The sequence below is a fragment of the Quercus suber genome, unplaced genomic scaffold (assembly GCF_002906115.3).
Source record: "Quercus suber isolate HL8 unplaced genomic scaffold, Cork oak 2.0 scaffold_403, whole genome shotgun sequence".
NCBI lineage: Eukaryota > Viridiplantae > Streptophyta > Magnoliopsida > Fagales > Fagaceae > Quercus > Quercus suber.
Window position 1 is genome coordinate 463,189 of NW_027069854.1, and position 15,824 is coordinate 479,012.

The window sequence follows — 15,824 nt, forward strand, 5'->3', positions numbered from 1 at the left end:
AAATCACATTTGCCATTTGCTTTTCAATTGTTCGGCAAAGTACATGTTTTGTTGGATTCAAGAGTTTCATTAGCGTTTGTCAAGAAAAAATTTATAATTGGCAATTATATACGGTGATTAAATAAGGATAAAATTTTAAAGAGATTGTGGTGTTTACAATAAAGACAACTAGAATTCAAACCCTCCTACCCCCTATTGTAACAATTAGCTGATGTCTTGTAATAGATTGCAATTAGGCCTTACAATTATAGAGAGATACAAATACTTTGAACCTTATGAATACATTGAAATAAAATGTATTTGTCATTAATTAATACTTTTACATAAATGCTAAACTTTAATGAGGAGGAAGCCTAGAATGTCACAGAATGCACAAGTAGAACCTCACGCCTTTCCATGAGGTCTTTACTTTTATGTAGCCCTCCCATGAAATCTCTGCTTTTATGTATATATTGATTGTATTATAAAAAAAAATAAAAAGTTCAATCTTCTCCATGTGTTTGAGATATGATATTACTGATAAAACCTTCACAAAAAAAAAAAAAAAAAAATTAAAGTTTTTTAAGATGATAAAAGTTGTGAACTTACAAAGAAACATCAATATCAAAAAACAAGTCAAGAGAAAGTTAATAAATTTAATGAATATGAGGCTTACTATGTTATATTAACTACTCAGTTTTCTTATTAGTATCTAATGTAGGACGACTTCACTACTTAACAACTACACCACTCATATACATACATACATATATATTTATATATCTATCTCTTCTTCTTCTTTTTTGTTGAATAAAATTTAAAGCTAACTGTGTACAAAAATAACTTCATTTTTTATAATCTTACAAAGTTACAATAATGTTTAGCAAGAATGTAAAATGGTTACGAATATCTTACTTGAAAAATCTCATATCTAATTGTTGTGTTGCTCTTCATAACAACCATTAGTGCCTTTGCATCAGATTCTTATGTGCTCGGACTAGTCGGTATATTTTCCCCCCATGGTACAATTAAGGAAAGATCTTGAAAAATATGTCATCAATGTGTTTGTAATACCATATCCTCCACCCCTTCAAAAGCATAAGAGGCATTATCACCATCCCAAATCCAAAAGCAAATCCCAATTCTACACTTAGGAATTTCCAATCAATCAAAGGCCTAGAATTCGGATGAGTATCTTCAAATGTTGGAAATGGTGAATGTGGCTCAACAGATCCATATTTTGTCTTCAAATGGGGGCGACATAATCCTTTGTTCCCTTCATAAGAAGCTTCCAAAAATGTAGCAAATTGCTTGACAAATGGAACCGGCCCAACCAATTGACTAAATGATAGGTTTAGCACTGATAAGAAAGTAAGTCCATCTGCAAGTTGCATAGGGATCTCACTGATAAGCTTGTTGCTTGATAGGTCTAGTGACTCAAGTTCACTCAATTTTCCCAAAGATGGTGGGATTGGGTTTGTGAAAGCATTGAATGATAAGTTGAGAATATACAATGTTTTGAGTACACCTAAATCTTTTGGTATTGGTCCATCAAGATTGTTGCATGAAAGATCAATTGAAGTGAAAAGAGTCAGAATCTTCACTAACTCGATCTGTAGACCTTTGCTAACAATAGTTATTGTATCTTGATAATAAGAAGGAAAACCTAGTCTAGCATTATAATGGAGGTATTTGAGCTTTGAATAGGCCTTATTATCAGCCATCATTGTCTTTGAGTTAGCCAAGGCTTGTACTGATAGCCTACCACTAAAGTTGTTTGAAGCTAGGTCTACAATTTGAAGCACTGGCCAAGTATCATTTGGTCCCTCACAACCAATAGATCCATAAAATTTGTTAGATCTCAAGACAAGGATGTACAAATTGGATATTTTCTTCAAGTGACATGGGAATGCATCATGTATCTGGTTGATCCCAATGTCAAATACCTCCAAATTTGTGCAATTGGCAAGAGACTTTGGTATCACTCCTTCTAGTAGGCTTTCGTTCAGATTCAGAGTTTGTAAGCGACAATACTTTGAAAACTTATCAAATATTGTGCCAATGAGATTGTTTCTTCTTAGATTGAGAACCCCTAGAGTTCTACTCAGTGTAGAGAAGCATTGGTGAAATGTGCCACTCAAGGAATTATGAGACAAATCTAGAACTTGAAGAGATTTAGCATTGCATATTGATTCAGGGATATGCCCATGGAATTTATTGCTTGAAAGAGATAAGAAACTGGCGGAAATAATGGAGCTACCAATGCTAGCTGGTATAACAGAGTTGAAATTATTCCTTGACAAATCCAAATGCACAACAGATGGTAAGGGAGTAGATAGTTGCCCCTGGAGTTGGTTGGAGGAAAGGTCTAAGACTATCATTGTAGTTTTTGTAGAAGAATTTAGATTGAGTAAAGGTCCTTCTAGATAGTTATGAGAGAGATTTAGGTAAAGAAGATGAGTAAATTTCTAAACCCAGTTGGGTATCTCTCCAAGAATTTGGTTATCTGAAGGGTCTAGAATGACTAAATTGGATTGGTTTCTCAAGAAATCAGGAACTGTATTCAACTTGGAAGAAGCCAAGCCCAATGACTCAATTTTGGGAAAGGACGAAGAATTGGCTCCATTACATTCAATCAACAAACTATTATGTGAAAGACCAAGATTTGAAAGATTTCTGAACTGCTGAAATGCATTAAGCTGCCAAGAACCGCTAAAATTGTTTGAAGAAAGTAGGAGATTCTGGAGGCCTCGGAGTTCAAAGATAGACATTGGTATTGGCCCTTCAAGGTTATTGCTAATTAAATCAAGAGTATCTAGTTGGTAAGAAGAAATATTGAAAAATTCAGGGAGTTGACCGGGAAAAGGGTTGTAGGAAAATTGCAATTTTTGGAATAATGGAAGGGAAAAAAGGGACATTGGAATACTTCCCTCAAGTGAATTGTAACGCAAGTCAAGATTCACTAGACTTTGAAGCTCTTTCCAGTAATTGAAAGTGATCTGACCTGTTAAATTATTATTTGAAAGGTTTATCTCTGTAAGATTCTTTGCCATGATGAATGATGGAACTGGTCCGCTGAAGTTATTGAATGACATGTTCAAATGAACTAAATGAGTAAGATTTTCCATGGAAATTGGGATTGATCCATTAAAATTGCAACCTGAAAGATCTAGTTTTGACAACCTTTTAAGGTTACCAATAGAAGTTGGTAGTGTCCCTAAAAATTTTGTCTTACTAAGCAGCAATGATTGAAGAGCACCATTTGGATGAAATTTTGGCAGAGGACCGTTAAGTTCATTTTTTGATAAATCAAGCAACTGCAGTGTTGGAACTTGGAGAATCTTTCTTGGTAATGTTCCAATCAATCTGGAAGAATTGAGTTTCAAAGAAGACAAATTTGTGAAATCTTCAAAAAATTCTGGAATCGTAACATAAAAACGATTATTGTTAAGATGAATAACTGAGAGAGATTGAAGCTTCTTTAAGGAAGAATGAAAAGGCCTTGAAAGAAAACAATATGACATGCTCAACACTCTTAGATTTGGCAATGAAGATGATAAAGCCTTACACCACTCAATCCCTGGCGCTGATATAAATACACCATAAAGATAAAGTTTTGTAAGGTGTGAAAGGTTTTGAACTAGAGTAGCAAAATCTAGGCTCTCAAGGGACAACGAAGAAATGCTTAAGAGAGTAGACAAATCAAGAGTAACCAACCTTGTGAGGCGTGAAATCTGAGTGGGAACTGGGCTTGAAAAGCCAGAATTTGATAGGTTTAAGTAACTCAAATTCGTCAGATTTCCAAATTCGGGTGGAATCCGTGAATGGTTGAAGTTATTTGAAGCCAACCTCAGGTTTTGGAGATATTGGAGACAAAAAAGGCTACTTGAATTGTCAAGGCCACCATAGATTGATTCACTGTCTAGGTTGAGACCAACAATACGTCCCTCACTGCAGGTTACACCTTCCCATGAACAGCAATCAGTACTTTCATTCCAATACACCAGTTTTGTGGCCAAAGTACTGTTGAATTTGATACTGCTCTTCAAATCAAGCAACAATGATTGCTGCTTGCCTAGACATTGTCCAGACACTGCAAAGACAAGGAAGCTAAGAAAAAGTGAGCATACGGGTATCAAGGAAAGCCATGAAAGGAGTGAAATTCTCATTGAAGGCTGTAAAAAGAAATAATACTAATACGGTAAAGAATTTTAAGGGGTTTTGAAACTAATGAAATTACTCAAATTAGTGGTGGGTTGATGGTGAAAGACTCATTAACATGATCCTTTTAAGATGTGTTAAAAGTGTTAGTGGACCTAATACTACCACTAGTCAACCAAAAGTGTTGAATGGAAAGAATAGATTGTAAGAAGATGTGGCACTTTTTTTTTTTTCAAGTGGAGCAATAATTTATCTTAAATGAATAAGAAGAAGAGGGCAGTTAGCCAGTTATAGACTTACAGATGCTTCAATGGTAAACTTCTGAAGATATGATTCAACCAATGGACTGATATTTAAGAAAAAAACTTTTGTTTTTCACGAGTTGCATTGTCAATTTTATGCATTAGCCAAGAAGCCATAATAACCCAACATTTGTGCTTCACACTAATGCTAAGTGCTATACTTAGACAAAATTGTAAAAGTGGGAATGTGGAGGTTACCCAACATTTGTGCTTTTAAGTCCATCCAATTGCCATCTTCTAACAAGTCCTTTTTTTGTGTTGTTAATGATAAATGAACTACCAACAATTTTTTTTTGAAACTAACTACCAACAATTCAAACAATCACTCATAGTAGGAGGCAGTCCATACCTGAGTTTACTTATGTAATTATTATTTTTTTTGGGATGAAGATTTTGGATGTATATTCTGCTAGTCAAATATGGGTTGGTAATCATTCAGATGCAATAGGATTGGTTATAGAGAGTGGAAGTTTTGTTTCAATTAGGACATTCATATAACCCTATATACTTGTAAAAGTGGGAATATGGAGGTTACCTAGTATTTGTGCTTTTAAGTCCATCCAATTGCCATCTTCCGACAAGTCCTTTTTTTTGTGTTGATAGCGATAAATTAACTGCCAACAATTTTTTTTTGAAACTAACTACCAACAATTCAAACAATCACTCATAGTAGGAGGCGGTCCATACCTAAGTTTACTTATTTAATTAATTTTTTTTTTGGGATGAAGATTTTGGATGTGTATTCTGCTAGTCAAAGATGGGTTGGCAATCATTCAAATGCAGTAGGATTGGTTCTAGAGAGTGGAAGTTTTGTTTCAATTAGGACATTCATATAACCCCATATACTTGTAAATTTATGTGATGATGCTTTTGAGCATCTCTGCTTGAAGGTATTAGTACCCATAGCTAGGGAACTTCAATGAGATGAGAATTTTAACTGGATTTAAAGGGTGATGAATTTTGCATTTTAGCCAAAAATAAACATGTAACATATGCCTGAAAATAAATCAATGTCCAAATTGAGTCAGTGATGAATCTTACAATACTATCCACACACATATTTCGCTTGCATAATGGACATATGAAAATCACAAACTTAAAAAGAACCTATAATATTCATCATCAAAGAGGCATCATGTTTAGCAATGGCTTTGGTACTTGTCCTTTTAAATGTGGATATTTTGAAATTCAACTTGCAAGAGTTGCTATCTTATAAATTGGAGTACTAGAGGGCGGTATAGTGTGTGTTTGAATTAGCATTTTTTTTTTTATTTTGCTTAACAAATATAAGCTGTACCTAGAAAAGTGAACAAACTAAAATTTAAATTAATCTAAACAAGGCTTATAAAATAAATTGAGCTACATCTAGACATTATGGAAAGTATAGCTGAGGCGATTATTAAATCGGGCCTTGCTTCCAATTGGGCCTATATAAGTAACATTGCCTCTACAAGTTGCCCAACTAAACTCGTAGTTCAAATTGGGCCCCTTAGCTGGGACTTGCTTGGAATTGGGACATTTACGCGTTTAATTCTAAAACTAACAACTGCTAGGCCTGGCCCATTGTTATTCTAACCGCTAAGTTAATCAATCACTCACTCTGTGTATACAATTAGCTAGAGTTTTCTTTTCTCCTTAATCATACTTAATTTGCTTATATGTTTTTTGCCTCAGTATTTCTCTAAAAAATTAGGGCTACCTTAGTATAAAAAAAAAAGGGCTAACCTAGCATAGCCATATCAATTTAGCATTTTGGTCTATTTCGGTCCATTTGGTGCATTTCTGTTTATTTCAGTCTAATTTGGTCCATTTGGGTCTATTCGGTGTGTTTTAGAGGATGACTATTTGTAAGAAGCATTAGAAACAAGTTTCAGTTACACATTATATTATTTACAAAATATTCACCTTATATAATAATTGAATGTATAATGTATTATGTTTCCTTTAAAAAAAACTTACAAAATTTAAAACACTTTAAAATAACAAATATAGATAGCTTAATTTAGAAAATTCAGTATATTGTATCAACTATACTTTGTTAGAAAATAATCTCATCATTTTTTTTTCTATATTTTAAGAATGGTTTAAAACTAACACTTATAAGTCTGCTATACTATTTTCATTTTCCATTTAAAAAAATCACAAATCGTTAAATTTTTCCGCCCATCGTGCAAGGCTGTGAGTGGTAATTTAAATGTGAGAAACCCATCAAACAATATGTAATATATTTGATTTTTTGTGCCACTTTCAAAGTTCTAATCTGGATAGACTCATTTAAATTAATGAAAAGAGAATGTCAAAATGTTGGTATTTTGTGTTTGTCATCGTTCTACTAGATATTCTTTGCATTTGCCTATGTAACTATGCTATCTTGTGTCACGTTACAAATTTATTTCTACTATCATTTCATAATATTGTATTATAAAAAAAAATAAAAAGTTCAATCTTCTCCATGTGTTTGAGATATGATATTACTGATAAAACCTTCACAAAAAAAAAAAAAAAAAAATTAAAGTTTTTTAAGATGATAAAAGTTGTGAACTTACAAAGAAACATCAATATCAAAAAACAAGTCAAGAGAAAGTTAATAAATTTAATGAATATGAGGCTTACTATGTTATATTAACTACTCAGTTTTCTTATTAGTATCTAATGTAGGACGACTTCACTACTTAACAACTACACCACTCATATACATACATACATATATATTTATATATCTATCTCTTCTTCTTCTTTTTTGTTGAATAAAATTTAAAGCTAACTGTGTACAAAAATAACTTCATTTTTTATAATCTTACAAAGTTACAATAATGTTTAGCAAGAATGTAAAATGGTTACGAATATCTTACTTGAAAAATCTCATATCTAATTGTTGTGTTGCTCTTCATAACAACCATTAGTGCCTTTGCATCAGATTCTTATGTGCTCGGACTAGTCGGTATATTTTCCCCCCATGGTACAATTAAGGAAAGATCTTGAAAAATATGTCATCAATGTGTTTGTAATACCATATCCTCCACCCCTTCAAAAGCATAAGAGGCATTATCACCATCCCAAATCCAAAAGCAAATCCCAATTCTACACTTAGGAATTTCCAATCAATCAAAGGCCTAGAATTCGGATGAGTATCTTCAAATGTTGGAAATGGTGAATGTGGCTCAACAGATCCATATTTTGTCTTCAAATGGGGGCGACATAATCCTTTGTTCCCTTCATAAGAAGCTTCCAAAAATGTAGCAAATTGCTTGACAAATGGAACCGGCCCAACCAATTGACTAAATGATAGGTTTAGCACTGATAAGAAAGTAAGTCCATCTGCAAGTTGCATAGGGATCTCACTGATAAGCTTGTTGCTTGATAGGTCTAGTGACTCAAGTTCACTCAATTTTCCCAAAGATGGTGGGATTGGGTTTGTGAAAGCATTGAATGATAAGTTGAGAATATACAATGTTTTGAGTACACCTAAATCTTTTGGTATTGGTCCATCAAGATTGTTGCATGAAAGATCAATTGAAGTGAAAAGAGTCAGAATCTTCACTAACTCGATCTGTAGACCTTTGCTAACAATAGTTATTGTATCTTGATAATAAGAAGGAAAACCTAGTCTAGCATTATAATGGAGGTATTTGAGCTTTGAATAGGCCTTATTATCAGCCATCATTGTCTTTGAGTTAGCCAAGGCTTGTACTGATAGCCTACCACTAAAGTTGTTTGAAGCTAGGTCTACAATTTGAAGCACTGGCCAAGTATCATTTGGTCCCTCACAACCAATAGATCCATAAAATTTGTTAGATCTCAAGACAAGGATGTACAAATTGGATATTTTCTTCAAGTGACATGGGAATGCATCATGTATCTGGTTGATCCCAATGTCAAATACCTCCAAATTTGTGCAATTGGCAAGAGACTTTGGTATCACTCCTTCTAGTAGGCTTTCGTTCAGATTCAGAGTTTGTAAGCGACAATACTTTGAAAACTTATCAAATATTGTGCCAATGAGATTGTTTCTTCTTAGATTGAGAACCCCTAGAGTTCTACTCAGTGTAGAGAAGCATTGGTGAAATGTGCCACTCAAGGAATTATGAGACAAATCTAGAACTTGAAGAGATTTAGCATTGCATATTGATTCAGGGATATGCCCATGGAATTTATTGCTTGAAAGAGATAAGAAACTGGCGGAAATAATGGAGCTACCAATGCTAGCTGGTATAACAGAGTTGAAATTATTCCTTGACAAATCCAAATGCACAACAGATGGTAAGGGAGTAGATAGTTGCCCCTGGAGTTGGTTGGAGGAAAGGTCTAAGACTATCATTGTAGTTTTTGTAGAAGAATTTAGATTGAGTAAAGGTCCTTCTAGATAGTTATGAGAGAGATTTAGGTAAAGAAGATGAGTAAATTTCTAAACCCAGTTGGGTATCTCTCCAAGAATTTGGTTATCTGAAGGGTCTAGAATGACTAAATTGGATTGGTTTCTCAAGAAATCAGGAACTGTATTCAACTTGGAAGAAGCCAAGCCCAATGACTCAATTTTGGGAAAGGACGAAGAATTGGCTCCATTACATTCAATCAACAAACTATTATGTGAAAGACCAAGATTTGAAAGATTTCTGAACTGCTGAAATGCATTAAGCTGCCAAGAACCGCTAAAATTGTTTGAAGAAAGTAGGAGATTCTGGAGGCCTCGGAGTTCAAAGATAGACATTGGTATTGGCCCTTCAAGGTTATTGCTAATTAAATCAAGAGTATCTAGTTGGTAAGAAGAAATATTGAAAAATTCAGGGAGTTGACCGGGAAAAGGGTTGTAGGAAAATTGCAATTTTTGGAATAATGGAAGGGAAAAAAGGGACATTGGAATACTTCCCTCAAGTGAATTGTAACGCAAGTCAAGATTCACTAGACTTTGAAGCTCTTTCCAGTAATTGAAAGTGATCTGACCTGTTAAATTATTATTTGAAAGGTTTATCTCTGTAAGATTCTTTGCCATGATGAATGATGGAACTGGTCCGCTGAAGTTATTGAATGACATGTTCAAATGAACTAAATGAGTAAGATTTTCCATGGAAATTGGGATTGATCCATTAAAATTGCAACCTGAAAGATCTAGTTTTGACAACCTTTTAAGGTTACCAATAGAAGTTGGTAGTGTCCCTAAAAATTTTGTCTTACTAAGCAGCAATGATTGAAGAGCACCATTTGGATGAAATTTTGGCAGAGGACCGTTAAGTTCATTTTTTGATAAATCAAGCAACTGCAGTGTTGGAACTTGGAGAATCTTTCTTGGTAATGTTCCAATCAATCTGGAAGAATTGAGTTTCAAAGAAGACAAATTTGTGAAATCTTCAAAAAATTCTGGAATCGTAACATAAAAACGATTATTGTTAAGATGAATAACTGAGAGAGATTGAAGCTTCTTTAAGGAAGAATGAAAAGGCCTTGAAAGAAAACAATATGACATGCTCAACACTCTTAGATTTGGCAATGAAGATGATAAAGCCTTACACCACTCAATCCCTGGCGCTGATATAAATACACCATAAAGATAAAGTTTTGTAAGGTGTGAAAGGTTTTGAACTAGAGTAGCAAAATCTAGGCTCTCAAGGGACAACGAAGAAATGCTTAAGAGAGTAGACAAATCAAGAGTAACCAACCTTGTGAGGCGTGAAATCTGAGTGGGAACTGGGCTTGAAAAGCCAGAATTTGATAGGTTTAAGTAACTCAAATTCGTCAGATTTCCAAATTCGGGTGGAATCCGTGAATGGTTGAAGTTATTTGAAGCCAACCTCAGGTTTTGGAGATATTGGAGACAAAAAAGGCTACTTGAATTGTCAAGGCCACCATAGATTGATTCACTGTCTAGGTTGAGACCAACAATACGTCCCTCACTGCAGGTTACACCTTCCCATGAACAGCAATCAGTACTTTCATTCCAATACACCAGTTTTGTGGCCAAAGTACTGTTGAATTTGATACTGCTCTTCAAATCAAGCAACAATGATTGCTGCTTGCCTAGACATTGTCCAGACACTGCAAAGACAAGGAAGCTAAGAAAAAGTGAGCATACGGGTATCAAGGAAAGCCATGAAAGGAGTGAAATTCTCATTGAAGGCTGTAAAAAGAAATAATACTAATACGGTAAAGAATTTTAAGGGGTTTTGAAACTAATGAAATTACTCAAATTAGTGGTGGGTTGATGGTGAAAGACTCATTAACATGATCCTTTTAAGATGTGTTAAAAGTGTTAGTGGACCTAATACTACCACTAGTCAACCAAAAGTGTTGAATGGAAAGAATAGATTGTAAGAAGATGTGGCACTTTTTTTTTTTTCAAGTGGAGCAATAATTTATCTTAAATGAATAAGAAGAAGAGGGCAGTTAGCCAGTTATAGACTTACAGATGCTTCAATGGTAAACTTCTGAAGATATGATTCAACCAATGGACTGATATTTAAGAAAAAAACTTTTGTTTTTCACGAGTTGCATTGTCAATTTTATGCATTAGCCAAGAAGCCATAATAACCCAACATTTGTGCTTCACACTAATGCTAAGTGCTATACTTAGACAAAATTGTAAAAGTGGGAATGTGGAGGTTACCCAACATTTGTGCTTTTAAGTCCATCCAATTGCCATCTTCTAACAAGTCCTTTTTTTGTGTTGTTAATGATAAATGAACTACCAACAATTTTTTTTTGAAACTAACTACCAACAATTCAAACAATCACTCATAGTAGGAGGCAGTCCATACCTGAGTTTACTTATGTAATTATTATTTTTTTTGGGATGAAGATTTTGGATGTATATTCTGCTAGTCAAATATGGGTTGGTAATCATTCAGATGCAATAGGATTGGTTATAGAGAGTGGAAGTTTTGTTTCAATTAGGACATTCATATAACCCTATATACTTGTAAAAGTGGGAATATGGAGGTTACCTAGTATTTGTGCTTTTAAGTCCATCCAATTGCCATCTTCCGACAAGTCCTTTTTTTTGTGTTGATAGCGATAAATTAACTGCCAACAATTTTTTTTTGAAACTAACTACCAACAATTCAAACAATCACTCATAGTAGGAGGCGGTCCATACCTAAGTTTACTTATTTAATTAATTTTTTTTTTGGGATGAAGATTTTGGATGTGTATTCTGCTAGTCAAAGATGGGTTGGCAATCATTCAAATGCAGTAGGATTGGTTCTAGAGAGTGGAAGTTTTGTTTCAATTAGGACATTCATATAACCCCATATACTTGTAAATTTATGTGATGATGCTTTTGAGCATCTCTGCTTGAAGGTATTAGTACCCATAGCTAGGGAACTTCAATGAGATGAGAATTTTAACTGGATTTAAAGGGTGATGAATTTTGCATTTTAGCCAAAAATAAACATGTAACATATGCCTGAAAATAAATCAATGTCCAAATTGAGTCAGTGATGAATCTTACAATACTATCCACACACATATTTCGCTTGCATAATGGACATATGAAAATCACAAACTTAAAAAGAACCTATAATATTCATCATCAAAGAGGCATCATGTTTAGCAATGGCTTTGGTACTTGTCCTTTTAAATGTGGATATTTTGAAATTCAACTTGCAAGAGTTGCTATCTTATAAATTGGAGTACTAGAGGGCGGTATAGTGTGTGTTTGAATTAGCATTTTTTTTTTTATTTTGCTTAACAAATATAAGCTGTACCTAGAAAAGTGAACAAACTAAAATTTAAATTAATCTAAACAAGGCTTATAAAATAAATTGAGCTACATCTAGACATTATGGAAAGTATAGCTGAGGCGATTATTAAATCGGGCCTTGCTTCCAATTGGGCCTATATAAGTAACATTGCCTCTACAAGTTGCCCAACTAAACTCGTAGTTCAAATTGGGCCCCTTAGCTGGGACTTGCTTGGAATTGGGACATTTACGCGTTTAATTCTAAAACTAACAACTGCTAGGCCTGGCCCATTGTTATTCTAACCGCTAAGTTAATCAATCACTCACTCTGTGTATACAATTAGCTAGAGTTTTCTTTTCTCCTTAATCATACTTAATTTGCTTATATGTTTTTTGCCTCAGTATTTCTCTAAAAAATTAGGGCTACCTTAGTATAAAAAAAAAAGGGCTAACCTAGCATAGCCATATCAATTTAGCATTTTGGTCTATTTCGGTCCATTTGGTGCATTTCTGTTTATTTCAGTCTAATTTGGTCCATTTGGGTCTATTCGGTGTGTTTTAGAGGATGACTATTTGTAAGAAGCATTAGAAACAAGTTTCAGTTACACATTATATTATTTACAAAATATTCACCTTATATAATAATTGAATGTATAATGTATTATGTTTCCTTTAAAAAAAACTTACAAAATTTAAAACACTTTAAAATAACAAATATAGATAGCTTAATTTAGAAAATTCAGTATATTGTATCAACTATACTTTGTTAGAAAATAATCTCATCATTTTTTTTTCTATATTTTAAGAATGGTTTAAAACTAACACTTATAAGTCTGCTATACTATTTTCATTTTCCATTTAAAAAAATCACAAATCGTTAAATTTTTCCGCCCATCGTGCAAGGCTGTGAGTGGTAATTTAAATGTGAGAAACCCATCAAACAATATGTAATATATTTGATTTTTTGTGCCACTTTCAAAGTTCTAATCTGGATAGACTCATTTAAATTAATGAAAAGAGAATGTCAAAATGTTGGTATTTTGTGTTTGTCATCGTTCTACTAGATATTCTTTGCATTTGCCTATGTAACTATGCTATCTTGTGTCACGTTACAAATTTATTTCTACTATCATTTCATAATAAAGTGATGCGCAACTGAACAACAATAAAGTCTATGAAATTCAACATATTAGATCATAATGTTACTTATATTGATAGCAAACACTGTTGCTAGTTGTTTTTCATGTTTTATTATGTTATTAGTTGGACTTGATGGATCAAAAGAATGTAACTGATTTTGATTAATCAATTGAGGTTCATAGCTAACCTTTAAGTTTTGGGATTGAAACTTGATTGTTGTTGTTTATGTCACGTTTTATATTTTTCTATGGATAAACAGAGGATTGAAGAAACACTTGATGAGATTTTGAATTTTAATAAACTTGACGAGCTTTTGCATTTCAATAATTCTAGAAATATTATTTTTCACAACTGATCACATACCTTATTGTGATTGGCACATAATAAAGGTGGTATCACTGTTAGATCCACAAAAAAGTGATGTTGTACCAATTACACCCAGCCATGTAAGCAATCACATTACTTTCAAATTTAAGCTAATTATGTTGACAAACATTATTTACCACCAAAAAAAAAATGTTGACAAACATTGGATGCTTGGCAAACATTGTATGTTGACAAACTTGGTTTTTGCTTACTTTAATTATGTCTTGTTAATGTTCTGGTGTGCAGGCTCTAAAGCCATCATCCAGGCCCCATAAATCCAAAAAATGCTTGCATTGATCCTTATCCTTCGAAACAGGTTAAAACATGTTCTCACTTATCGTGAAGTATTTGACATCTTGATGCAATGACAAGTTCTTGTCGATGTGAAGGTTAGGACTGATTAGACATATCCTTCTGGTTTCATAAGTATGTGCACTTCAACCATTTCTCTGTGACCTTCTAGTGAATTAGTGTATTTTGTCTAAGTGATCAACCAAATCCTAAAGACAAACTCCATCATAGGATGCTAAATTGTTGTAGCTCTTCTTCACTTTATTGAATGGTTATTGTTAGATTTGTTGTTGTGAGATTGAGAATGATTAAGAAAAGAGAGTAAACATAAGTAAGAATAAATGTGATTTAGTTTGATGCTCTACTTCTACAGCAAAGAGCCCTTGGCAATGTAGGATATATATATATATATATATATATATATATATATGTATGTATGTATGTATGTATGTATGTATTCATATGAAAATCACAAACTTAAAAAGAACCTATAATATTCATCATCAAAGAGGCATCATGTTTAGCAATGGCTTTGGTACTTGTCCTTTTAAATGTGGATATTTTGAAATTCAACTTGCAAGAGTTGCTATCTTATAAATTGGAGTACTAGAGGGCGGTATAGTGTGTGTTTGAATTAGCATATTTTCTTATTTTGCTTAACAAATATAAGCTGTACCTAGAAAAGTGAACAAACTAAAATTTAAATTAATCTAAACAAGGCTTATAAAATAAATTGAGCTACATCTAGACATTATGGAAAGTATAGCTGAGGCGATTATTAAATCAGGCCTTGCTTCCAATTGGGCCTGTATAAGTAACATTGCCTCTACAAGTTGCCCAACTAAACTCGTAGTTCAAATTGGGCCCCTTAGCTGGGACTTGCTTGGAATTGGGACATTTACGTGTTTAATTCTAAAACTAACAACTGCTAGTCCTGGCCCATTGTTATTCTAACCGCTAAGTTAATCAATCACTCACTCTATGTATACAATTAGCTAGAGTTTTCTTTTCTCCTTAATCATACTTAATTTGCTTATATGTTTTTTGCCTCAATATTTCTCTAAAAAATTAGGGCTACCTTAGTATAAAAAAGAAAAAGAAAAAGAAAAAGGGCTAACCTAGCATAGCCACATCAATTTAGCATTTTGGTCTATTTTCGTCCATTTGGTGCATTTCTGTTTATTTCAGTCTAATTTGGTCCATTTGGGTCTATTCGGTGTGTTTTAGAGGATCACTATTTGTAAGAAGCATTAGAAACAAGTTTTAGTTACACATTATATTATTTACAAAATATTCGCCTTATATAATAATTGAATGTATAATGTATTATGTTTCCTTTAAAAAAAAACTTACAAAATTTAAAACACTTTAAAATAACAAATATAGATAGCTTAATTTAGAAAATTCAGTATATTGTATCAACTATACTTTGTTAGAAAATAATCTCATCATTTTTTTCTATATTTTAAGAATGGTTTAAAACTAACACTTATAAGTCTGCTATACTATTTTCATTTTCCATTTAAAAAAATCACAAATCGTTAAATTTTTCCACCCATCGTGCAAGGCTGTGAGTAGTAATTTTAATGTGAGAAACCCATCAAACAATATGTAATATATTTGATTTTTTGTGCCACTTTCAAAGTTCTAATCTGGATAGACTCGTTTAAATTAATGAAAAGAGAATGTCAAAATGTTGGTATTTTGTGTTTGTCATCGTTCTACTAGATATTCTTTGCATTTGCCTATGTAACTATGCTATCTTGTGTCACGTTACAAATTTATTTCTACTATCATTTCATAAGAAAGTGATGCGCAACTGAACAACAATAAAGTCTATGAAATTCAACATATTAGATCATAATGTTACTTATATTGATAACAAACACTGTTGCTAGTTGTTTTTCATGTTT

General features: G+C 33.1%; 4 protein-coding genes across 4 annotated transcripts; all 4 read right to left on the bottom strand.

The window, feature by feature from the left end:
- Nucleotides 1–1,007: 1,007 nt before the first annotated feature.
- LOC111988224 (receptor-like protein 35) lies at nt 1,008–2,360 on the bottom strand. Its single transcript, XM_024020016.2, has one exon. The coding sequence runs from the start codon at nt 2,358–2,360 to the stop codon at nt 1,008–1,010; it is 1,353 nt and encodes a 450-aa protein (XP_023875784.2).
- An 87-nt stretch (nt 2,361–2,447) lies between these two features.
- LOC111988223 (receptor-like protein 7) lies at nt 2,448–4,148 on the bottom strand. The gene has a single exon (XM_065761249.1). The coding sequence runs from the start codon at nt 4,146–4,148 to the stop codon at nt 2,448–2,450; it is 1,701 nt and encodes a 566-aa protein (XP_065617321.1).
- A 3,259-nt stretch (nt 4,149–7,407) lies between these two features.
- LOC136062328 (receptor-like protein 35) lies at nt 7,408–8,760 on the bottom strand. Its single transcript, XM_065761250.1, has one exon. The coding sequence runs from the start codon at nt 8,758–8,760 to the stop codon at nt 7,408–7,410; it is 1,353 nt and encodes a 450-aa protein (XP_065617322.1).
- Nucleotides 8,761–8,847: 87 nt separating this feature from the next.
- Nucleotides 8,848–10,548, bottom strand: LOC136062329 (receptor-like protein 7). The gene has a single exon (XM_065761251.1). It carries the CDS (start codon nt 10,546–10,548, stop codon nt 8,848–8,850), a length of 1,701 nt encoding a protein of 566 aa, XP_065617323.1.
- Nucleotides 10,549–15,824: the final 5,276 nt, after the last annotated feature.